Consider the following 27500-nt stretch of genomic DNA (forward strand, 5'->3'; position numbering starts at 1 on the left):
GTGGATGGTCTCAGGCGAAAAAGCAAAGTGCTATGAAGCTACAAGCTCTAAGGGAGTGACATCATGGTTAAGGATTGTGGGCCTCTAGAGATAGGCACGCAGACAGACAAAAGATGGAAGCAAAACGAGAGCAGCCGTGACATCGTGCGGTGAAAAATGACTTTACCTCGTCGGACTCTTTCCAGATATGGAGACAACTATCTAAGAGAGGTCTTCAGAGAGAGAGAGAGAGAGAGAGAGAGAGAGAGAGAGAGAGAGAGAGAGATAGGAAACCCGCCAGTGTTATGTCATCTGTCTTGGCAAGCACTCGCATTCCAATTAACTGAAACGTTCACGACATACACTCCATCAATGTAGAACCAACATTACGATGAAAGCAAACTTTTAGGGGCAGGGAGGGAAGAAGACAGCTAGCCCTTATCACGCCACAGACACTAAAATGAAATAAGTTGACACTCCAATTAAATAACTAGACACTTATGGAGACATAAGTGAAGTAAGAGTTGTTTTAGGCAATGAGTTATGGGCTATAAGTTTTAGGGGAAATGTTATGGATGCAAACATTAGAGCTTGGATACATGCTGCTGGTTAAGCTTATGAAAATAGCAGAATCAAGTGGTTGAGCTAAGGAACTAGCGCAAGCTGTCTGTTTCAGTTATTATAAACACAACGTTGTGTTTCTAATAAATTTAATATCGGGAGTGAAACAGACAGTGTGCTGGAGTTTCTTAGCTCAGTGTTCGATGACCTTTGAGTCCTCTCCTGTGCACCTGTCAAGCTAACAGCTGTGCGGAAGTGTTGTTCTTTGATTCAGCAGAATGCCGTGGTTACCTTGGCCGGGGAGGAGCCTATGTTTTCCCATAAACTGCGTTTGCCAGTCACGTCTCCCGGCTTCAGGTCCTGTCGGGAAGAGACGGATGGGGGAGAGAATTAGTGTTGGTTACTTCAGCATGGTGTGTTCATGTGAGAGCCATTCTAACCTGTGCATCTTTATCAACACAGGCATGCACTTGCAGTCACAGACAAATATGCACTGCAAAACTGCTTTTCTAACCAAATGTGATTAATCTATATTAAGGTCAGAAAATCTAGTTGGTATTGATTTTAGTATAAGGAGACTTACTGTACCTAGTGCTTTCTCATAAAATAATTTGACTTAAAATAAGTGAAAATCAAATTAAATTAAAACATCTTATCAAGAAAAAAATGAAATTTGGCTACCAGTGTGTTAAGCATTTTTTTCTTAATAAGACATATTATAATAAGTGATGTTACGTGGTTTCTAAGCTAAAACATTTTTGTCACATACAGCAAACATCCTGACCAGGCTGTTTTTGTTACTGTTTTTGGAGCCTTGGCTGTCTACAGAGACTGTGTTTTTTTACAGTGTATTCAGGGGACAGGCAGCTAGTGGATTGTGAGGAGATGTTTGTGTATGTGACACAAAATGTTTTAGCTTAGAAACCGCGAAACATCGCTTCGAGCACCTTTAATATAAGATTAATCACACAATTTCACACCCAAATGTAATCTTTCTCTCGCCCTCTCTATCTCTCTCTCTTTCTCTCTCTCTCTCTCTCTCTCACACACACACACACACACAAACACAAACACACACACGCCAACCCTCTCTTAGTCTCCTCAACAGTAGTCCATACCTGGAGGACAGAGGCTGGAGAGGGACAGGATAGGGACAGGAGAGTATGAAGGACTCCAGGGGAGAGGAAGGCAGAGACAGACCAGGAGGACGAGGAGAAAGACAGAACACCTGGCGGTGGTGGTCACAAGGGCAGATGGGGGAATTAAATAGATAGAAAAACGGATATTAGAGAGAGGATAGGTATTACTAAACAGAAGAATAGAGAACCAGTGAGAAAGAATACAAGTGTTGAAAAATGAAACCAGAAAGAATGCAGACAGGTATTGGAATAACTTCGACCACAACGGGATTGGGAGACAGATATAAAAAATAAATGAATAATCACAGGTAACAGAGCAGGCTGCAGGTACTTAACACACTACAAGAAAACAATCAGAGGAAGAAGAGATCCTGAGAAAGGGATTGATAATTTGTGCTCAGAATTGTATCCGAGTAAATGAAAACACTATCTAGTTTGACCACTAGAGGGTGCAGCAGCTGATGAGATGAAGCACTCACACTGCAGTTTCCCCATATGACACACTATTGTCTATTTCTCCTGCAGTTTAGGGCATGAGTTACTGTCTGACAGATAGCAGTGGGATGTGGGAATTCTGCTGACCCATATCAGAGTAATGTATGCTTTCATGTTTGATTTATCATGAGCTTGATCATTCTGAAGCGACTGTACAGAACATTTATGTACATTTGCATTAACATACATAAAGCCAACTGCCATGAACTTTTTAACTATATAAAATAACTTTTAAGTATATAATATAGAATTAGACACTTAATAGGATGTGTGTGTTGTTTTTGTTAGCCAGGCTGGGATATAAATAAATATGTATCTGAATATGAATTTTAACAGGCTAATAAGGCACCATAGAAATCACTTACTGGACAGAATGTCATGTATGGTGTGGTCATAAGAACTATTGACTCAAATGATACTGTTTGTGCGTCCTAAGTTACAGTTGAGTTGAGTTTGAGTTGAGTTAGAGTTGAAGTGGTGATACATGGGGCAAGTTTTTGAGCAATATCCTGGGCGACCGCATAACCAGTTCCATTTATTCTGACGATTTGGTTACTGATTAATAAAGTTCTCCAGAAAATAAGTTGTTGTCCAATATAAATGGGAACATGCCAGAACCACAACAGTGAGGAACATTTCCCAGGAACATCAGAACCACAACAGTGAGGAACATTCCCCAGCTGAAAAAGTTGCTCCATGTGTCATCAGCTTGAGAGTTGAGAGAGTTGAGTAAGAGTTAGAGTTTGAGTTAAGTTAAGTTAAGTTAGAGTTGAGTTAGAGTTTTATCTGAGTTAGAGTTGAGTTAGAGTTAGGTTGTGGCTCTTATATAACCCCACAGAGAAGGAGTAATGGTTGGGAATGTGAAACGGACGTGGAAGAAGAGGAGAGAGAGACCCAGGGGGAAGGGGAAACACTACATGATTACACACACACACACACACACACACACACACACACACACACACACACACACACACACACACACACACAAACACACAGTTTTCACTGATTGCCCACTAAGCAAGATTTTGCTGATTGGCCATATCAATTTTGACTATTACTTTTCTAACAGGGACTAATTGTTCCAACTAGTGATTTGGTATACTGTACAATTACATGGTTTTCTTTCTGTTAATACATTTACAAGCTTATCTTGTAGCCATTTATATGTGTGCGAATGAGTGTGTACAGGAGGTTGATGAGTTGACGTGTGTGTGTGTGTGTGTGTGTGTGTGTGTGTGTGTGTGTGTGTGTGTGTGTGTATGTGTGTTTGTGTGTGTGTGTGTGTGTACGTGCGTGCACGCCTGTGTGTATGTGTGTGGTACTTACCACTGGCCTTCCTCCAGGAGTTTTGACTGACTCAGGAGTTTTGTTCAACCAGTCGTTGATGCGGCCGGCCACACCCACCTTTATCCCAGCTGCATCCTGTTAAAACACACACGCACACACACACATATAGAGACACACACACACACAGACAGACAGACAGACACACACACACACACAATGTTCTTTGTGTCAAAGGCCACAGGACATGAGGTAGAGTATCAGAAGGGTTGGACACACCCCTACTTCAACAGGAAGTGTGTGTGTATGTGTGTGTGTGTGTGTGTGTGTGTGTGTGTGTGTGTGTGTGTGTGTGTGTGTGAGGAGGGGAGAGATTCAGAGATAGTGACACAAACCAAATGACTGCTCTTCTGCCTCGTTCCTTTCCTCTTCTCCTCCTGACCTCTGTTCTCTTCTCCCTCTCCTCCCCTCCCTATTCCTTTCCTCCCCCCTTTCTTCAGCTCACGTTTAGTCCATCTGTTGTGCTACTGGACAGGCCAGGCTCTCACTCTGTCCAAGTTCCTCTCTCCCTCTTCTCACGGAACTTCTGACTACACAAACTGACTGAGGCTGAGTGATATTTGTTGCATTTTGTGTGTATGTGTATGTGGTGTGTGTGTGTGTGTGTGTGTGTGTGTGTGTGTGTGTGTGTGTGTGTGTGTGTGGGTGTGTGTGTGTGTGTGTGTGTGGGGCGGTTGGGATTTGGATTTTTTTGGGATTGAGGTACTAATCTGGTTAGCCTTTATTTTAGCTTCCTTTTGAACTTAGAAGTTCTCTCTTTTTGCCTCTCTCCCCCTCTTTTCTCCTTTCCTTTCCTCCACTCCTCTCTTCTCTCCCCCTCTCCTCTCCCCCTCTCCTCTCCTCACACACACATGAAATCCCTCGGCTGTGGTACTGGCAGGAGAGGGCCTCACCCAGCCTCTCTGGAAGGTCAGTCGCTACCCAGGAAGAGAGAGAGAGAGAGAGGCAGAGTAACACAGAGAACAGGCCTTATATGGCCACGGACCAGAGAGTGGGTGCATTTGCGTGTGCATTTGGGTGTGTGTTTGTGTGGCAGCTTGGGTGGGGGTTTGGGAATGTGTGTGCATGTATGTGTGTGATGTGAATGTGCCTGTGGTGTAACTATGTTTGTGTGTGTGTGTTTTGTCTGTGTGTGTGTGTGTGTGTACAGTATGTGTGTGAATGTCTGTACATGTGTTCTTTCTATGTATGTGTGAAAGAAAGAATGTTTGCACATGCATGAGTGTGGCTTTACATTTGTGTGCATGCTTTAAATGTGTGTGTGTGTGTGTGTGTGTCCGTCCATACATGAATGTGTGTGTGTGTGTATGTGTGTGTCTGTGTGTGTCTGTGTGTGTCTGTGTGTGTATGTGTGTGTGTGGCTGGCCTCCTGACCTTGTTGGTGGCTCCAGCTCCACTGTTGGAGCCGAACACATTGCCCTTCTCCCACATGCTCTTAATGTTGCGGATGCCATCGGTCACCACGGGCAGGTCAATGGCCCCGGGCCTAGGGGAGCGCGCCTCTCTGTTAGACTGGAGAGCAGGACAGAGGAGGAGGAGAGGAGGAGGAGAGGAGAGGAGGAGAGGAGGAGGAGAGGAGGAGAGGAGGAAAGGAGAGGAGAGGAGGAGAGGGAGGAGAGGAGAGGAGAGGAGAAGAGAAGAGGAGGAGGAGAGCAGGACAGAGGAGGAGGAGAGGAGGAGAGAGGAGGAGAGAGGAGGAGGAGAGGAGGAGGAGAGGAGAGGGAGGAAAGGAGGAAGGAGGAAGGAGAATGGAGAAAAAGGGAGGGAGATGGAAGGAGGAAGAGGGGAGGAGAGGAGAAGGAGAGGAGAGATGGGAGAAAGAGAGTAGTGGAGCAGAGGAGAAGGGGGAAGAGGTCAATGGAGAATGGAAGAAGAAATCCTCAAAGGTCCATGTTCCTCTCAATACTGTATACTGTATGTTTGTGTTCATGTTTTTGAAACATTTTTGAGTTGACACACACACACACACACCGCACCACACACACACACACACCACACACACACACACGCACACACACACACCCACACACACACACACACACACACACACACACACACACACACACCTGTGCTGCCGAGGTGTACTGCTCCAGCCTGTTGTCAATCTTGGACACCACTGGGGTGTGAGCCGCTTTCGCAGTACTGCAAACACGACATGCCAGACCAAGTGGAAACATCACACACGAGAGGGGGGAGAAGCAGAGACACAGAGGTGGATTTGTGCTACACATACTTGTTCAGTGACCAGCTATACACACACACACACACACACACACACACACACACACACACACACACACACACACACACACACACATACAAACACTACGCTGTGTGTTGTTAAGACCAGTAGGCTGGGAATATGACTTACTGTACACATATGTTTTTCACCAGAGAGAGTTTTAATCTTAAGTGCAAATAACACTCTGCTGGCTATGATAAGATAAAGAGTGGCTGCCTCTTAGGTTACATGGGATAAATAATAGCCATGTTAAAAGGTGAACGGGAGGAAGAAGGGAGGGAGAGAGAGAGAGAGAGAGAGAGAGAGATGTCACCTTTTCTGTGCTGACTTGTTCAGAAACTCAGCTCGCTCTCCAATCTGCAGGGGTGAATCATAAAGCAGACATACTTCACAAGGGCCAAATAAGACTGACACACACTTATAGGCACACACACACACACACACTTATAGACACACACACACAAACACAGACAGATCCGGAGACCCCAGTCATAACATAAATCCACTCCACTCCAACACCCCCCCTCCCCTTCCCTTTCTTCTCTTGTAGACACTGGCAGACACAAACATCACCCTCTTCTGCTCTGGAACCTGCTTTTTCTCGGGCCTTATGTGACGGACTGCCTCCAATCCCCCCACCCCCCTCTGCTGCACAAACACACACACACACACACACACGCACACACACACACCCTCCTCGCTGTCACACGTCCAGGAAAAGTAACCCCCGTTCGGCCTGTGTGGCCTGCAGTGTGGGAAAGCAGTGGTTATGTTTATGATATACTACAGCGAGGCTAAGAGACGAAGACGAGCATTCTTTCACTGCTCTTAAACACACACACACACACACACACAGATATATATGGATGCCTAAAGATATACTGTATATATGGATACATTAAATGTATTGAGATATGCATTCCCTTTGACACACAGACATACAGACACAGACAGACACACACACCAAATCCATATCCAAAATTTAGTCATACACGCAGACCACCAGTGTATGTGGATGAAACAGGAAAACCCCATCTCCGCATTTCTATCTTTGTTTTGCAAACACTTTCACTCCCATCCTATCCTCTCTCTCTCTTTCTCTCTCTCCCCCCCCTCATTCATTGTCTCATCCTCCTCTTCCTTTCTCCTTCTCACTCTCCCTTCTCTGCAGCAGAACGGTTGGAGTTCCTAAAATACCCCGAACAGGAAATTCCCCATTCTCAAGCGCGTCTGAGGTCGGCTCGTTCACATTGCGGCCCGAGTAATCCTATTAAACTAATCATTTTCCTGCACCCCCACACACACACACACACACACAACATAACACACACATAAACACACACACAAACACAAACACACACAAACACACATACACTTACACACACCAAGTTACAGCAATTCCACAAACACACCCTCCATCAAACACACCCTCCATTTTGCCTCTCTAGTGCGGTTTAGCCCACAACTTAGGCCAGATGAGAGAAAGACAGCTTTGTCCAGCTCACAAAGCAAGAGGACAAAGTGCTGGCTCGGTACGTTATGTGTCTGCCATGATTTCCTGTGTTCTTAGATAGCAGAGACAACACACACACACACACACACACACACACACACACACACACACACACACACACACACATACACACACACAAAAAGCAATAGACAAACAAACAGCCAAGCATTATTTGATAAGAAAATGGACAGAAATGTGCAACGCGATGGAAAGAATAGCAAATACTGATCTTAACACTCTCTAAGGCATAGACTCCAAAGCCAAACGCACAGAGCCAAGCGTCCAGGCTTGGCACAGAGGGACTACAGAGCCTTCTTCATTCAGCTTGTATGCCAACTGCCAGTGACCAAGCCAGTCACCCACTTCGCCATCTTACACCATGTCCTCACAGGATCCAAGCGCGAGCACACTGTCAATGTTATGTCTACACTAAATCCGTTAAATATGCCCTGCTATTGCGTCATATTTCTCATTCAAAATAGCAGAGCAAAGCGAGCGACAGAAAGAAAATGGAAACGGGGCGTCGGACAAAAGTTCTCTCAAAACGTTGTGTTGCATCGTGTTGCTCACGCCACTTGCAGTCAGGACACTCCAATTGAAAACCATGGAATTAAACGGATTTTATCGCTATTGTTTGCTCGCATCGTGTCCTGTTAGGAAATGGTGTGTTAGACATCACTTCATACATGACATTGCATAACATGGAAGGAGATACTGTAGCTCTGATTGTATGACTATAAGGACTGAAGGAATTTTAAGTCTATTTATACTACAGATGGAGCAAATGGTAAATGGCTTCAAGTAAAGTGGACTCCAGTACACCAGCATAAAACATGGGGTAGCTATGCTGAGGTGCACTGGTAGACAGCTTGCATACAAATTAAGGTGATTTGCAAAAACAGATATCATATTAGATTTTTATGACCATAAATCATGTTTATAATAGAATCAAATAATTTATTGATACTAAATGAAAACAACCCAACTGCAGTTACACTGATATTATCGGGAATGCACAATAATAAAACATGATTTATAAAAGTTCATAAAAATGGAGAAATCTGTTTTTGCAGATGAACTCTTCATTTGGTTTAGGCTGACTTTGCCCTATTGAGCTTCCTCTGTGCCAAAGTAGTGAGTCATCACCTGTGTTGAACGCACACACACACACACACACACACACACACACACACACACACACACACACACACACACACACACACACACACACACACAGACACACACACACACACATTGACTATCTGACTGCAATGAGGACACAGCATGCAGTGAGCACAGCGCCACCTACAGTAAACATGATGACAAAGTACAGCTGTAGAGAGGGGTCATCACCAGTGTGAGCTCGGGTCAGCAGGGGGTGTTAGTGGGCGAGAGAAACTGCCGTTAGTAGCAAGCAAGTGAGTGTTAGAAGACACGTATGCACACACACACACACGCGTACACACACACACACACACACACACACACACACACACACACACACAGACACAGACATAGACACGTATACTGATACTCATATCCCTACACACACACACATACACGCGCACACGCACACAAGCACACACACACACACACACACACACACACACACATACACACACACACACACACAGACACAGACATAGACACGTATACTGATACTCATATCCCTACACACACACACACACACACACACACACACACACACACACACACACACACACACACACACACACACACACACACAGACACATACATAGACACGTATACTGATACTCATATCCCTCCCAAAACACACATATTTACACACTCACCCATACCCACAGATACCATGTACAGTTTATGCTGGTTTGAAACATATACATTTAGTGCAATAAGCCATCAATGTCAAGAAAAACAAATCTGTGTGAGCATGAGTCTATATGTACGCATGCCAACTATATGCATACTTCACATGTATATTCTAATACAGTATATAGTCATACTATAGGCGACAAGTCCTAGAATGTTACAATACAATTTGTCAGAATGAAACTCTAGCTTCTGGTCTTTGATTTACATGTGAGATAGGCACACCCTAACAACATACTATACACTTAAGATGACAAGGCATACACAAGTCAGTGTGACAGTGTTGATACAAGTTGTCATGGTGATAGTGAACCTCTTAGATTGACAACTGCCTGCGTGTCTGACCTTGAGGGAGGAGCCTCTGGGACTGATGCACTTGAAAGGGCCCTTGACCTCTCCCTCGTCCGTCTCTTCGGCCTTCTGCCTCTTCTCGGCAGCCTCTGCTCTCCTCCGCTCAATCTCCTCCTTCATCTTCCTCTTCTCCTCCTGGGAAAAAGGGGGGATAACATCAACAAAAACGATTAGAACTACCAAACACACTTACACTGTCACACACTATTATCAAAGACCAACAAACACACGAGAAACTCCCAAAATACTTTCTTTCATCATAATTATGTAACTAATTTAATTGTGACAGAACTTGACCGAGAATAACAAACACTAACATTACCACTCACTTGCACTATGACTGACCAATATACTTTCATCACCAGAAACACACTTTCATCACCAAAACCAAACACACTTTCATCTAGATGACACACACCTGCACTACCTGGAATACCACCTGGAATTACACTGGAATACTGAAAATATACCAAAACAGTAGATCCAGACTGACTGTGGGACCAGACCCTTCTCTTCTGTGCTGTGTTGGGACTGCATCATGTTGTAAAGGAGCACATAACGCTCTCATTAGCTCTTCATCTGTGTCTCTCTTTCTGTCTCTCTCTCTCTCACACTCACACACACTCACACACACACACACACACACACACACACACACACACACACACATATATACACACACACACACAAACACCCAGTCCCAAGTGCTTTGGCCCACTCCTTCCTCGTTCCCATATTCATGTTTCTGGCCTTCGTCTGTCCTACATACTGCTCTAGCCCGACAGTCCTTCGACTCATCAGACATCCTACAACCATCAGTGCCTTTCTCCCCAATAAATAAGCACAGCTCTCCAACAGCAGTCTGCCTTAACAAGCTCCTCTACGGTTTCATCCACCCCCACCCACCTCCATCCTCCACCAAAGACGCCTGTTCTCCACATTCCAGCCCCACCAGAAGCCTATAAATCCAGCTTCGTGCCTCTCCACCTCCCTTGCTTGGCACGGCCTCTGCTCGTTAGTGGTGTGCCAGTAATTTGTAATTAGTCAACCCCATAACTCTACCCCCCCCCCAAACACACACACCACCCTTTTTTATTTACTCTGTCTTTTAATTAGCAACAAGGCACATATTTGCATCACAATGCGAGAACATGGTTCGGTACAGGGCTAGGGAGCTCCGCACCGTGTGCAGGGGAATGAGCTAGATTTGGGGTCCCCATCGGGTTTAGTAATTATGCATACGCACACAACCACATATGAAAACACGTGCGCACACACACACACACACACACACACACACACACACACACACACACACACACACACACACAGTCACACACACACATAAACACGTACACGCACACACACACACAGAAACAGAAACAGACACACAAACAGACAGATGACACAAGATAACTCAAACACACACACACACACATAAATACGCACACACAAAAAAAACACAAACACACACAAAAAACACAAACACACAATGTTACAGCCAGTGTGTGTGTGTGTGTGTGAGAGACAGACAGAAAAATGGGGACGTATCACGGGAGTAACGGCGACTGGGCTTGGAGTCATAACTGGGACGGGACTGTGGGACCGAAAACAAACGCCGCCGCCACCGCTGCACTGATAGCCGCGGGCCGCCCATGTAAAGCACTGACTAGCGTGACCCTGGCGAGACACTACATGATGAATGGACCCAGGGCTGTCCAAATGTTAGCCGCACCATCAAGCACGACAGCACACACAAGCATTAAAAATAGAATGGAGTGTGTCCATGTGTGTGTGTCCATGTGTGTGTGTGTGTCTCTCAAGGAACATGATAAAAGTAGCAAATCTGTTGCGAAGTGAACCAAACATAACACGCACTAAAGCATCAATATGGCCAAAGAGCAGTGAGGGAGTTATTTGTTTATCCTCTCCAGGTCATGAGATAAGAATGTGCATACGCCCATAAAAGAGCTCCTACATTAAATGTGGGATATATGGAGTGCAGTGTCATAATATTATGTTTCATTATCTATATCATATAAACCACAGCATTTCATATTCCATTACCAAAGATGTGTTTGGATAAGTTTACATTATGTATCCCATTACCACCACTATAGCCTAATGTGTGACAGGAATGTCCAGGCCACTACGGTAGTGTCCATATCAACACAAGAATGGGCTGACAAGTGAGCAGGGAAAACGACTGGACATTTCTTTCACCCTGTCCCTGCAGCTCAACTCTATAGAGCGACGTGCTAACAAAACCATCACGGTCACCACACCCAGGAAACAGACATGCTGAAGTTTATGAATGTATGGAAATGTATATCTGTACTGGAGGGCTTTTTGTATAATAGTGTATAATATATAAAAGTGTCTACTAAGCAAATACAGTATATATATAAGAAATGACACCATGAATGTCTCAAAACACAACATTCTGCCATGCAGGTAGGATAACCTGGGCCATGCCACCTATAGCAGGGTCCACTTTAGACAAGACTGGACAGAAAAGGAGAGAGGAGACCACCGTGGGTGTGCTTTTTCCACCCCGTACTTCCTGGCTGTCCTACTCTTGCTTGGACTTGCAAATGAATGTAATGGACCTTACAATTGGCAAATATGTACATAAAATCTGGCTTTAAACTTAAAACTAAAAACTTAAACTTTAAGCTTTAAACAGCACTGAGGAGAGTGTTGATTTTTGTCTTCTCTTCCCTACTCCTTGCTATGCTTCACTTCCCTTTCACACATGGATTAGTTGTTGTTTAAAAACACCTACCTACAGTACATAGTTGGACAAAAGCGTAACCACAACCATAACTATAACATAACAACATAAATCTACCCTTAAAATGGCTTTTGCCTTTACACCAACACCAGAAATATCTGTGGAGATGTGTGTGTTCCCTGTACCCATGGCTGCTCCATGCCCTCTACTTCTCAAGCTTCACTCTCTCTTGACTGTACTACATGAATGATAAAGTGTTTAAAACCATCCAACCATCCAACATAAATATACTTTACAAATGTCTTCTTGGCTTTAAAATAAAATATTTATTTTATTTTTTGAAAATCAAAAATGTCTTTTTTTTAATCTTCTCTGTTCTAGGCCTTCTCCTACTTCTCTTTCCCCTCCCTTCCCTAGACTACCTACCGCCATAAATATACTGAATGGCTTTTAGCTTTAAAATAAAATGCTAACTTACATTTATTCATTTAGGAGACACTTTTATCCAAAGGGACTTACAAAAACATAGCATTCAAGCTACAGTGCAGAGGAGACCTTAGCTAGGAATTACTACTGCATTTATATTACTAGAGGATAAGAGTGCCGACATTATAAGTGCTGGTCAAAGTGTAGCAGGAGGAGAGGGTGCTAGAGGAAGAGGAAGAGATAGAGGTGCATGCTAAAGGCCTACACACACAGGCGGCGACGCGGCAGCGTTTTATGGCATCGGCAAAATAGAATAGAATCTATTGTGTCGTTGTGTAGAATCTAAGTGAATGGTGCAACGCACACAGCAAGCACACAGCAATCCGTGTGTGGTGGGCTTAAGTGTGCGTAGAGATAGTTGGGATAGATGTTTGTGGTCTGGTGTGTGTGTGTGTGTGTGTGTGTGTGTGTGTGCACCTCCTCGCGGGCCTTGCGCTCCTCCTCCTCCAGCTTGCGTTGCTGCTCCTCCTCCTCCAGCACCTTGCGGCGCTCCTCCCGCTTGCGCTTGAGCTCCTCCAGCTCCACCTCGGCCTCCACCTGCTTCTGCCTCATGCGCTCAAACTCCTCGCTCTCCGTCTCGTCGCGCCGCCGACGCAGCTCCTCCAGCTTGCGCTCGGCCTCCAGGCGCGCCTCGTCCTCCTCCTCGGCAGACGCCGCCGACGCGGGTGGAGCCTCGGGCGAGCGCAGGCTGCCACGGCTGGACACACACACACACACACACACACACACACACACACACACACACACACACACACACACACACACACACACACACACAGGCAGAACACACAAAAGAAGAGTTATCTAGTTGCAGATTTTCACGGTAAGTCCATAGGTACTCCAGTGCATGCAGAAGCACTTACTCTTAGTAACTCATTCAGACACAATGGAGGAGCGACACTCACAGTCACAGACACACAAAAACGCACCCCCACACACACCAGGAAACAGTCAACGCTCCCTCGTCTAAGGTGACCGCGTATTAGGTTGCACCTAATCGTGTCTCCTGAGGTAGCTTGAATGACAAAGTTCGGCCATCACAGATCAACTCCTGGGCACACACACAGCTAAACACACACTGACCTAGAAAGACTCAGACACATACACACATGCAGATAGACAGACAGACACACACACACACACACACTGGCCACAAATAAAAAAACAAAAGCTCTCCAACTTCATATCTTATTGACCTTAAAGAAATTACAGCACTTCAAACTCAACATAATGTCTGTCTGATGATAGGTATGCCTATATGTGCATGCTTTGTGTATATGTGTGTGTGTGTGTGTGTGTGTGTGTGTGTGTGTGTGTGTGTGTGTGTGTGTGTGTGTGCGTGTCTGTGTGTGTGTGGGTGCGTGTGGGTGTGCATCTGTGTGTGTGTGTGTAAGCATCGCACCTTGTGGTTCTCTCTGGCTTCTTGTGCCTGGTGGAGCTGTCGTCATGGAGACCACCATTCTGCTGTTTGGCCCAAGAGGCCGACTCCTTCTTCCTCCCCACATCCTCATCCTCTTGGCTCACCTGGCGCAGCAGCCACAGGGGGGTCAAAGAATTAACACGGGTCACAACATGGCGTGCAAGCCAAGTCAACACTTTTCTTACACATCTGGAAGAAAACCTGCAACCACAACCAATCTCGTTTTTTACAAGCAGAGTTTTACCGAGTTTTACAAGGAGAGTTTTAACGAGTAAGATGACTGGGAAATCTCTAAAGAGATATTCAGTCAGAAAGAAAGACTTGAACATAATTAACACCTCACCTAAGCTCTCTGTCACAAAACTGGCATAACACTGTCATAATAAACAAATGTCATATCAGATGCTATCATGACAGGCATATGCTGTCATTAGTTGGAAACACATGTGACGTTATCATGTCATGACTTAACTGCCTATATCACTTACAGCTTATGACCTGTCACAATATGAATCATTCTTCTAGCTGCCATGACAGTAAATTACAATGGTGATATAACACTGTCTGGGCTGGACGATCATCTGTCATGAAAATGCACGATGCTATATGGCATCTGAAATGGCATGTTTATGACAGAAAGTTAGTATCACGATAAAGAGTTTAAGTAAAGTGTTAATCAACATTCCATATCCCAACTCAAACAGCAGGGCTGACAGAAGAAGAGTGAACTATATAGAAAGTAAAGAAGCCTAAAGATTCAAAGCTCTCCATTACCGCTCCTTCCTTTGTCTCTAGCATTACTTCCGCTAATACATCACTAAACTATAAGTACTGATCACTGAATAATTAACACCTGGGTGGACTGGGAACCATTTCGCTGTTACTTATGGCTCAGGTTGGTTCCAATTCAGTGGTTCAGCACTAATGTTAGTTAATGGCTCGGTAATGGGAGAGCAGACCTCTTGGGAGGCAGGGAGAGAAAATCACACACTTCAGGCCAGATTCACTTCCCTTTTATTACAGGGACAAAAACTGTGTCCTCATTGGTACTGGATAAGGGGTACAGACAAAAGCTTTGTTAATCCCATAAAAGGGAGTTTTAATGTATTAAATGGAATTTAAAATGCAAGGTGTATTTGTCATAATAATGGTTACTTCAAATGCAGATTTTCTGTCAGAGGTTGTAAAAATAAACCATTATAAATCTGGGTGTAAACTTGAAGTTGTGCAGTTCTGTGGTTGCTCAGTAGTGCTCTGGTGGTGAGTGCCTCATATCAGACCTGTGGTGTAGAAACAATGTAACTGTGTGCTTCGCCGAGCGCACATAGACCACGCCGCACGTGGTCCTGTGTCACGTCACACCGCGTCCGCTTAAACACACACCGCCACTTCACACACACCACACACGTTTCCTGTGGTGCATAAACACTGCCGCCATGCACGGCGACCGTGTCTCCGTGAACACACTCCGTGGGACATGACACACACACACACACACACTGTGACCACGCGGGTGAACTCCAGCTCAGGCTCCAAGAGGGCACGCTGTGACCACACACAAGTACAAACACACACACACACCGAGGAGTCTGGGAAACCAGAGCGTTCTCGATGAGTCCATAGCATGACAAGAGTCTTGTGTTACCACTGTTCTGATACCGTAAACAATTTGGACAAAACATGCAGGACCACCAGCAGTATGTAGACTGACAGGTGGACAATTCAGCGACTAAAAACTTTTTCAATTAAACAGAATTAATCTAAAAGGCTAAACTCTGATGTAGTTTTCCAAAGTTGAATTTGAAGTTTCTCCAAATTTGAATTCAGTGTAATTAACCTCAAAAACAGCACCAGAATTCAGTGGTTCAGACCTTTGACTGCATGCTACTCTGTGTGTGTGTGTGTGTGTGTGAGAGAGAGCATGCAAGTGTGTTTGAAACCATCACACTCAGACACAGTCTTACCAAACCCTCATTATTATCATCATCATCGCCTTCAGGAATCTCTTCCTCATCGTTCCCCTCCTCCATCTCAGTCATGTGTTCTGCTACCCCATTTTGGGCAACAGAAGGTTCCGGAGCATCTACCTCAGAGGGCGGGGCTAAGGCTTCCCCTTCCTCCGCCCCACCGGGCGTGTCAGCTAGTCCCTCCCCCTCGGCATCGGGTGTGGCCGAGACTCCTCCCTCACCTGATTTCTCCTCTGATGGCAATGCTGGCTTCTCAGTTTCCTCCTATACATAGTCAGTTTGGATCAAATCTGAATCAAGTTTGGATGGAATCTGAATCAAATCTGGTTCAAATCTGGCTTATTATCTAATGAAATCCCAAACCCTCTGACTGAGCACTAGAGCTAGCTACCTGACTATCCGGTAAAATGCTGTTTAGTGAGCTCAGCTGAAAAATGGTTTGAAAGAAAGGTTAGAAGATGAATGATTGATTAGCCCTGTATGTACATATTGAAAACAAATTAACATACAGGCCTGTGAACAATATATACAGAAGATGTACGATACACCATTATATGCATAATGTTTTATGCACCGTACATAGTGTATGTTATAGTCTGGCTTGGGTCAAATGCATTGTCATAAACTGTATTTGATGTGTGACTGAGTTTCACCTGGTGTCTGTATGATCTTCTGGGTTTCTCCACCTCTCTCTGCACCTCCTCCTCCCTCTCTTCCTCCTCTGCCTGGTTGGCCGGCTCCTCCTCCTCCTGCTCCACAACCTCCTCCTCCTCCTCTTTCTCCTCCTGTTTGGGCTCTTCCGGCTCGGGCTCTGGTTCGTAGGAGCGGCCACGGCGGAAGGATGCCCGCTCCTCTGCGCTGTTGTCGGTGGTGACGGTGGTCTCTGTGACGTCGGTCTGGCGCTCCTGCGCCTCCTTGAGACGGCGAAGACGGCGCTCCTCCCGCTTGGCCAGGCGGTCCAGCAGAGCCTGCTCCTCATCCTCACCTCCTCCACCACCTCCTCCTCCACTCACGCTCACTGAGGAGCTCACCTCTAACACACTGAGGGAGATAGAGAGAGAGAGAGAGAGAGGTGGGGTCAGGGAAAAAAAAGAATCAGGGAGAGGTTTTAACATCAAAGATATACTCTATGTTGTTTCAAACTTGTAGCTTTGGCAACGATGACTATGAGAGAGAGAGAGAGAGAGAGAGAGAGAGAGAGAGAGAGAGAGAGAGAGAGGATATACATACAGTGGGGGAAATAAGTATTGAACGCATCAACATTTTTTCAGTAAGTTAATTAGTAACAGTAAGTTAATTAGTAACAGTCAGTTAATTAGTATTACCTCAGGAAATCCACTCATATAAAAAATCATTAAAGTCATTAAAGTCTGTAAGTCAAACATTAAAGTCTGTAAGTAGAGTAATGTGTAATAAAGTGGATTGGCACAGGAAAAATGTATTAAATACTTTGTGGAAAAGTCTTTGTTTGCAATGACAGATTTCATTGAAGAACTAATCAGTCACAGTATTCAGTTTGGCCCATTCTTCTAAACAGATAGCCTTTAAATCTGGAAGATTCTGCCAGTACCATGAGATGAAAAACAGCCCCACACCATGATGCCTCGACCTCCAAACTTCACTGTTGATATAGTATATTTAGGGGGGTGTGCAGTGCCATTTCTCCCCCAAACATGGTGTGTAGTATGATGGTGTTGCAGTGATGTTCTTTCCACTTTCAGTTAATGGCCCCAATGTGGCTTACTGGAAGATTCTGAAGTTTTGAAATCCATCTGTAATCAGTTCCATTGATATGTTTGGCAACAATAAAGTTGCAAAAGATCTTGGGAGAGCTCTTTGCTTTTACCCATCATGAGATGTTTCTTGTGTGACACCTTGGTAATGTAAAACCTTTTTAATAGCCCATCAATATGTATAAACCCAGCTGATATTAATTTACACAGATAGGAAGTATAATTACATTCTAACTACTTACAGATTTCAGCTGGTTCCTTGCCTTTCCTTGCCTTGGTGTTCAATCTTTTTTTCCTATTTATTTTTATTACACATACATACACATAACTTTATTTATGGACTTTAATGTTTAGATTTCTTTATATGTGTGGATTTCCTGAGTTTATACTAATGTGAAATTTCATGTGAATAGCCTCAGTCAGTGGAAATATGCTTACTGAAGATTTTTTTGACACATTCAACATTTATTTCCCTAGCTGTAATTAATAAGAATTAGGAAAAAACAGGAAGATTGACAAAAACACAAAGAGATTGGAAGGAAAGGAAGAAGAAAGATTTTGAACCATCGTGGACCATTGACATTTTGCAAACCACGAATAAACAAATGATGAAATAAAAACGATTACAGACATATTGGCAGATGTTTGTATACAGTGTGGTGTGGATGAACCACAGGATATGGAAGCATATGAGTAGCTTTATTCAAATGAGAATGTAATCTGCAATGAGAATGCAATCTGCCATTTGAATTTTGAGACTGAAGTACCATGGCAAAATGGAATGCAATTCAATCCATGTTTATTCTATTTTTTAACCAAAATTATTGGAATTGATTTTAGGATTTCATTGTCACTTTGCAGATTAAAATACAATTTGTTGGATATTATTGCAAATTGCAATATTAAATTGCATAATGAATTGTCAGTTGCATAATGTAATGTCGTTTTGAATTGCATATTGCAGATTGCATTGTCATTTGAATAAAGCTACTCATATGCTTCCATAACAGGACAAAGCCCTTGTGTCTGACCTCCTCATGCTAGCAGACAGTAGGAGTTTGACCTCTGACCCTTGGGCTCAGTTCACAAACACACAGCGCTCATTGAAGACCTTCTTCCCAATACAAGACCACCACAAACACAAGCAGTGAGGTCAGTCACCCTCTCATATTGAAATATAGACCCTTTCAAGAGAGTTCCATTATCAGCATCATAGTTGGCCCCACAAGACTTCCTTTTTAACATTCCATTTGTTATCTTAATGCAGAGGAAGTAGATTGGGGCCCAAATAGAACGTTCAAGCATTGTTTTTGTTTGAAATGCTTCATCAGCCTGACTGTAACATTGTACATAGTGGACACGAAACAATACACAGAGGTGACAAACACACACAAAGGGACATTTCAATATGGTAAATATCAATAATGACGACAACGATGACCACAAAACCCTGTCTCCACAGCTTTTACTCCTTCGCTCTCTCTCTTTGTCTTTTTTTAGCCTCATTCACTCTTTCCTCATCCCTCACTTTCCCATTCTACACCTCTTTTGACTCTCTTTCTTCTCTCACCATCTCATTCTCTATTCTCTCTCTCTTTAATTAGTCCTCTATCTCACACTATCTATCTCTCACTTTTATCTTCTTCACTCCTTCTCCCTTCAACCTCTCTCTCTCTCTCTCCCTTGGTTGACGTGTGACTGAAAGGCCATACCCACAGCAAGGTTAATGTAGTCTGACCGAGTGTTTGGCAAACTTTTACACTTCGTCAGCACCGTTTCACAATAGCACTCCACCGTGTCTGCACAGCCCTGAGCCCCTGCAACTGACCGCAACCCCGTGTGTGTGTATGCAGGCATGGGCATGTGTGTGTGTGTGTGTGTGTGTGTGTGTGTGTGTCAAGGGTTGCCCTCTGCAACTGAAAGCATCCACACACACAAAGCGGACCAGTGTGTGTGAGACGTCAGTGGCGGCCCACCGCTTCCATTCTGACCGCCCGAGGGGGAAGTTATTTATTACCCGCCGCAATGCATGATGGGAAAGGGAAGAGGAGTGAGAAAGGGGTGAGTAGGAGATATGGGATGCACACACACACACACACACACACACACACACACAGAGAGAGAGAGAGAGAGAGAGAGACACACACACACACACACACACACACAGAGAGAGAGAGAGACACACACACACACACACACACACACACACACACACATAGCAAACTCAGAAAACGAATCACGTGCTCACAAAGTGCACAAGTGAAGTGCACTGGGGGGACACAGGGTGAGACCAGGGATCGTTCTACACACGTACAAGCACACACACACTATTGCATGCACACACGAAACACGAAAACAACTTGGCTGGACACGTAGTCAGACACACAAACTCGTGCAAACGCACACACAACTCAAGACAAACACACACACAACTCAAGACATCAAGACAAACACACACACACACACACACCTTATTCAAAGGGGCCTTTTCTTGTGTCCCATGTATTACACGGTGCATGTGTGTGTGTATGTGTGTGAGTGTTTGTGTGTGTGCATGTGATGGGCCACTAGGTCCTCTACTCGTTTTGTCTGATTGTCTTCAGGTGCCTCAAGATCTAACGGGCTGATGAGCTGCACCTGAGAGCAGGTCTCCAGCTAGAAGGGTGTAAGACCTGAGACAGTGCAGGCTGCACGTTCACAACAGACACGCCCACTTCAGCCCTGCACAGCTTCCCCAGAGTTTTAGCTACACCTGGCACTAATCACTAATTAACCTCACCCTTTATATTCACTTGGAGCACCTCACACCAACGTGAGGTATTGTTGTTTGTGACTCTACTAAGCCTGTATAGCCTACTGGTTGATTCTGAACTCTCGTTTTTGACCTGTTTGCCTGACCTTGGATTACTCTTTGGATTCTCCCTTGGATTGTTTATTGGACTTGTGACCTGCTACCTGAACTTTATTAAATTAACTTGCTTGCTGCATTTGAGTCTGGGGTTCATTCATTACAAAGGGCTGCTGCCTCTCCCCTTAGACGGGCCATTCTTACTTTGGGTATTGGGCATGCAACATGGCACTCAGACACATTGCAAGCACACAACATCCATGCATTAATGATGACTGATTTTGACCCATCTCACACTGTTTGTTTGAATAATTTGGTTAATAAATCCATATTTTAGTTAAAGATCCAACCTCTCGACTCCCTATTTTGTTGTGGCCTTACCCCTAGGTCATAACAGTGCATATGTGTATGTTTGTGCTTAAATGTGTGTGAGTGCTTCTATATTGGTGTGTGTGTGTGTTACCTATGACTGTTGTTCATGCCCGTAGTGTCGGGTGTGCTGGAGTTCTCATCCATCTCTTTGCCACGGAGTCTCTCCTGGCGAGCTCTTCGCCTTCTCTCACGTGCAGCCTCCTCATCATCATCATCATTCCTCACATTGCTAAACCTACACACACACACACACACACACACACACACACACACATAAAAACAGTGCTTGAGTGATCACTAACAGCTGATAAAAATGCCACTGTAATCCATCGCTGTGTGTACACACGCCTGTCTACTTAGTGTATCCTATCTGTGGTTATTATGAGTGAACTGATCCAGGCTCCTCTTGGCAGTGCACACCCAAGAGCGGTCTGCATGTCCTGGGTAGGATCTCCTGCCACCTCTCCTTACCCGTCTCTGGTGCTGGAGCTGCCTTCTGGAGATGGGACTTGGCCGCGCACAGCAAAACAGGAAAATGGCTTTTGGCTCGAGACGACGTTGTCGTCGGTGATATAGTGGGGCTTATATGTGTGTGCACGGTGCCAGGTGTGACGCAAGTCCGTCTGCTAGTTTGTGACCAACGCTAGTTTTCCCTTTTAGCGCCCATCTGTGCACCCATGGGTGTGATTTCCAGAAATTAGGTAATTCAGACACATGGTCAGTGTGTGAGTGTATGTGTGTGTGTGTGTGTGTGTGTGTGTGTGTGTGTGTGTATGTGGCTCCCTGAAGATGTCTTCATAGTGTCCTCTAACAGCTAGTTTGAAGACTCCAGATGAAATATAATGTTCGGGAATGATAAGTCAGTAAGGATGGCTACCAGACATGCTTCATAAATTAACTTCATCTGAGGCCAATGAAAATAAACTTCATCTGAGGCCACTTGTCTGTGTGTGTGTGTGTGTGTGTGTGTGTGTGTGTGTGTGTGTGTGTGAGATGTATAAAGTGAGACAGACAAAGAAACTAAAAAGAATGTGGATGATATGTATGATATGACTGCATGTGGCATACGTAGCTAACATGTGTGTGTGTGTGTGTGTGTGTGTGTATGTGTCTGCTGCCTGTTTGCATTCATCTGTGATGTTTGTGTGTGAAGGGGGTATGTGCTGCATACAGCATGTGGGAGTGTGTGATGAATATTTGGGTGTGACAGGGTATCTTTGCATGTGCATAATGAACATCTGTGTGTGTGTGTGTGTGTGTGTGAGCAGTGTCTGTGTGTGTGTGTGTGTGTGTGTGTGTGTGTGTGTGTGTGTGTGTGTGTGTGTGTGTGTGTGTGTGTGTGTGTGAGCAGTGGTGTGTCCCCTTAGAGAGAGGAGCACAGCGGAATGCTGTAATAATTGAACACAGTGCTGGGCTTCAGAACTGCTACGCCCAGACTGAACCTGAGGGAGCCTGACATCAGTACAGCACAGCCTAACGCACACACACACACACACACACACAGACACACACACACACACACACACACACACACACACACAAACCACATTCCTGACATTCTCTCCCTCTTTTTAGTCCATCTCTCCTTCTCTCTTTCAACATAATTGTTTCTTTCTCTGACATTGTTGTTCTGTCATTCTTTTGTTCACACACCCTGGAATTACTGCAGCTCAGTCCCACACACACAACGCAGATCCGATTGGATAGTTGCTTTCCATCTTTCTCCCTCAGACTCCTTTTCTCCTTTCCTTCCCTGCCCTTCCTTCCATCTCTCTCTCTCTCTCTCTCTCTCTCTCTTATTCATCTGTTCAATGAGATGTATCCTCTTCTGTCCCTGTCGGAATCTTAGCTCTATGCACAATCCAATGGCCGATGATTGGACATTAGCTCTGGCTGGCTGGCTCGGAGCTGACCCCATATTGGTGACCCCATGAGCTGACCCCCATATTGGTGACCCCATGAGCTGACCCCATGAGCTGACCCCATGAGTTGACCCCATATCAGAGGCACTGGTGCTCCAATGTGTCCATTAATGCATGGTGACCTCACACCTGATAAAGCTAGAAGCCACATCTAGAATGAAATTCTGATTCCCAGTTCTGGCCCAGTATGTGAAAGCATGTGTGTGTGTGTGTGAGTGTGTGTGTGTGTGTGTGTGTCCTGTGTGTTTATTTGATGTGGCATGAGGTTAAATGAACAAATGGCTCAATAGCCCATCTGCAATCATAGTTATGCAGAGCCGCTAAGATGATGATGAATAATAAATCTCTCTCTCTCTCTCTCTAGTCGGAGCTGTGCTGGTCGTAGGCAGCCTCTCTCACTCTCTCTTCTCTCCCTCCCTCTCTCTCTTTCTCTCTTTCTTTCTCTCACTCAAACACATGAAACACTCTCAGACTTACTGTATATGCACTATATATACACACATATGCCCACACAGACACAACAAAGTCTTCATGTGGCTTTTCCAATCTGTCTCTATCCAATGAAGACCTCTGCGTGATCTATCGACTGTCGTCAGAGCGCGAGTTCCCGACTGCCTTAGCCCTGCCTGCTGTGCTCTGCGGCTAGCGGAATGAGACGTTAGCAAAATATGTTTTCCATATGGGTCACGCTCCGCGGACTCGCAATAAGCAAATGATTTTATAGCACATGCAGTAAGCACGCGGCACATGTTTGATTGAACTCGTAAAAAAGAAAGAGGAAAGGGAAAAAAAAACGATTTGTCACGGAGGATTTGGATTTGGATTGGGCGTGGGGTTGGCGACTCGATAAAGAGATTTAAATTAATTTTGTATTTAAGCCCCTCCCTCTGTCCACAGTCCCCCTTCCTTACATGGTCCCCCCAAATCTGACCTTCATTCTCTTCCAACATCCAACAATGAGAGGCTATCCTGCAAACCATCACTCTGTGGTATGAACGTGTGTGAGTGTGTGTGTGTGTGTGTGTGTGTGTGTATGTGTGTGTGTGTGTGTGTGTGTGTGTGAGTGTGTGTGTGTTGTAACGTGTCTTAACTACCAGCACTGTAGTTTCTCTGCACATGTTTTCCTTTTGTCCAGATATCCCAGAAATGTCCAAGAAAACAGTTGGGAGATAGACTCAGGGGAATAGAGAGAGACAGAGAGAGAGAGAGAGAAAGAGGGAGAAAGGGAGGGAGAGAGGGAGGAAGGGAGGAAGAAAGAGAGAGAGAAGGAGGGGGAAGCAAGAGTGGAGAGAGAGATGGAGGGATTGAGGGGGGTGACACAGAGAAATTGAGAGAGATGAAGAGAGCGATGTAGAGAGAGAGAGAGAGAGAGAGAGAGAGAGAGAGAGAGAGAGAGAGACATGTAGAGAGAGAGAGATCTGCCAAAAGGCTGCCTCATTCCCACGCTCGCCCCCTTCCAGTCACCTCCTCTCCTCCATCATCAAGAGCACACACAACACACACATTTATAAAGCACACACACACACACTAATAACACACTCACACACACACACTTATAACACACACACACACACTCACACACACACACACACACACACACACACACACTAACACATGCACACACAGACACACACATTTATACAGTCACATATGCAACCCACCCATGACCATCATGATATCACTGCAATGAAGAATCTGTATTTTCCAATCTGAATTCAAAGCCAAACTGCTGTAGAATGGCTGTTTGTCCAGCATGTGTGTGTGTGTGTGTGTGTGTGTGTGTGTGTGTGTGTGACAAAGTAAAAGTGTGTGAGTTTTCTGAGTGTGTGTGAAGGCCAACATTTATGGAGCAGGGTGAGTGTTTGGAACAGCCCATTCACTGAGACTGGGTGTTATTTCCTGCACTCTTCCTGAAATCTCGTGGGATCCAGAGCAGACTTGTGTGTGGTGTGTGTGTGTGTGTGTGTGTGTGTGTGTGTGTGTGTGTGTGTGTGTGTGTGTGTGTGTGTGTGTGTGTGTGTAAGTGTGTGTGTCTATTTGAGAATGCATTGCAGTAGTCGTATGGATACTGTACAAGTATGTGTTAGTGGGTGTATGTGTGTGTTTATCTCTTTGTCTGGGTGTGTGTGCATGTATGTGTCTGTGTGTCTGTACAGTATATATGCATGTATGCATGTATAGGGCATGTGTGAACTGTAAACTCAAAAACTGTAAACTTACTGCACGTATGTGTCTATGTGCAATGTATACCCTGCACATGGTTGTTGGAGCTCGATGGTGTTTAAGCCCCCACCGTCGACTTCAAGGCAGCGTTGCGACTGTCGACTTCAAGGCACCTAACCCTAACCTTAACCCTAACCCTAGTGCCTTCCATGCAGAAGACGACGTTGGGGGCTTAAAACACCAAGAGACATTGTTGGAGTAGAGCTGAAAAAGTGAAATGATTCAATATAGGAATATATGCATTGAGTTATTATAAGAAAAAGTGAAATGATTCAATATAGAAATATATGCATTGAGTTATTATAAGAAAAGTGAAATGATTCAATATAGGAATATATGCATTGAGTTATTATAAGAAAAAGTGAAATGACTCAATATAGGAATATATGCATTGAGTTATTACTGTATAAGAAAACCATCTGGCATTTAGCAGACTGCTTCTGTCTACTGTGATAGCATGATAGCAACAGCAGCAACCCGATCTGATTGATTCAGGAATTGTTCACTGAATGTGGGAATTCTGTATGGGATTCTGAACAGATCACACGGATCAGAGGCATGCATCTGAGTGGCCTCAGTCATCGAGGCCCGGAACATTCCACTGGAATATTTAGTCAGCTGAGACGCAAAAACAGCAGTCAAAACATTCCAGTGTGTGTGGAGTGTCACTGACCCGCCTCGAAGTAGAAAATCACTCAGACACACACACACACACACACACACACATACACACACACACACACACACACACACACACATACATAAATACATACATACACCCACTCAAACGCATAGACTTCGGCAGGGAGAGAACAGATCACTGGGGAAATGTTCCCTGTGTGTATGTCTGTTTGTGTGTGTGGTGTGTGTGTGTATGTGTATGTGTGAGTGTGTGAGAGTGTGTGTGTCTGTGTGTGTGTCACAAACTAAGTGGCAGGTCATGGGCTCAGCTTGACCTTTGACCTTTCTCTCCATGACAACCACTTCCTAGGATTTGAAGAGCAAAAAAAAAAGACACATAAAAATAAAAAAACAAAAAACAAAAACAAAAGCAGACATTGTCCCAACACATCAAATTTGATGACCAACCTTCACACTCTGAGGCTAAAGACTCAAACGCTGTCCAAGGGGGGAAAAAAAAACAGACACATTCTCACATTCTGGCTTGGTTGCGCAAGAGAGCCCACTGTCAAGCGTGCATTTAGAGTCTCCGTTCTCTCATCCGTTCCAGATGTCCAGTGAGCTCGGGAGGTTTCCTAGCCTCTGCGAGAGCTGCGCGGGGCCGAGTTCCCACATATGGCATGCTGATATTTAGTCTTTCTAAAAATGTCCATTTCTGCCCCAGTCCAAGGCACTTCTGATCCCATTGGCTGACAGTGTAGCTTTTAGCTTTGAGCTAGCTTCAACACTGTCATAGTATTACTGGCACTGACATTAACCATCCATTTTAGCAGTAGTTTAGGTACAACAATAACGTTTACATAAAATCATTCAAAAGTGCTTTTGAACACTGAAATGATCTAAGAAGGTTATGTTTATCTCAAATGATAATATTTGACTATGTTTATTTTTAGGTGTAGGTTTTGAATTCAGAATTTGTTGTGTGTGGCTATGTGTGGTAGCATTGTGATGAATACACCCCGTACACCTCACCGACCCACTGTCAGCACGGCAGATTGGAAGTTAAGCAGTTTAGAGTCTGATGGTATGCAAGACTCAGAGAGAAAACCTCTCTCTCTTGCTCTCTCTCTCTCCCTCTCTTTTTCCCTTTCTCTTGTCTTTCTGCACCATGCTGCGGTATTCACTTTATCTCCCTGTTGCCCATAGCTGTTCTTACTTTCCTGTCATCTTACTTTCCTGTCATCTTGTCCAAGACCCCCCTCTGTAATTTCTTATGTACAGACTGTTCCATACATTTCTCACTCTCTCTCTCTCAACTTTTATTTTCTTGGTTTTGCTGTGTAGAATTTTCTCTGCATCGTTCTCTTTCTATTTTTGCTCTCTCTCTCTTTCTCTCTATAGGGTGTTGTCTGCCTCCCTTGCTCACTTTTTTCCCTCTTTTCTCTTTATTTAACTCACCCTCTCTTTCTCTCTCTCTCTCTCTCTCTCTCTCTATAGAATGTTGGCTGGGCTACTGGAGGGATGGTGCTCGTCAGAGTTTTCATCACCTGATGCAGATCCAAACTCAGCACTGCTAGTGTGTGTGTGTATGTGTGTGTATGTGTGTGTGTGTGTGTGTGTGTGTGTGTGTGTGTGTGTCTAAGTTTCCATGAGTATGCAATGGGTCAACATCAACATAACTACTTATATGGACATA

The 27500-nt window shown here is 44.6% G+C and overlaps 1 protein-coding gene across 6 annotated transcripts in view; it reads right to left on the reverse strand.

Annotated features, from left to right (window-relative positions):
- cald1a (caldesmon 1a) overlaps positions 1-27500 on the reverse strand; it is a 64704-nt gene that overhangs the window by 7453 nt on the left and 29751 nt on the right. For 3 of the 6 annotated variants that reach the window (XM_048268460.1, XM_048268461.1, XM_048268462.1), the window contains exons 3-13: positions 21130-21273; positions 16739-17126; positions 16083-16349; positions 14101-14222; positions 13116-13395; positions 9473-9613; positions 6077-6120; positions 5588-5663; positions 4896-5033; positions 3504-3599; positions 832-900 (exon numbers count right to left, since the gene is read on the reverse strand). In XM_048268460.1, coding sequence (XP_048124417.1) covers positions 832-900; positions 3504-3599; positions 4896-5033; positions 5588-5663; positions 6077-6120; positions 9473-9613; positions 13116-13395; positions 14101-14222; positions 16083-16349; positions 16739-17126; positions 21130-21273 — 1765 coding nt within the window. Of the gene's footprint in view, positions 1-166; positions 213-831; positions 901-3503; positions 3600-4895; positions 5034-5587; positions 5664-6076; positions 6121-9472; positions 9614-13115; positions 13396-14100; positions 14223-16082; positions 16350-16738; positions 17127-21129; positions 21274-27500 lie in introns of all 6 variants that reach the window. The other 3 variants (XR_007196353.1, XM_048268463.1, XM_048268464.1) reach the window with 3 other exon arrangements.

This window comes from Alosa alosa, chromosome 17 (genome assembly GCF_017589495.1).
Source record: "Alosa alosa isolate M-15738 ecotype Scorff River chromosome 17, AALO_Geno_1.1, whole genome shotgun sequence".
Taxonomy (NCBI): domain Eukaryota; kingdom Metazoa; phylum Chordata; class Actinopteri; order Clupeiformes; family Clupeidae; genus Alosa; species Alosa alosa.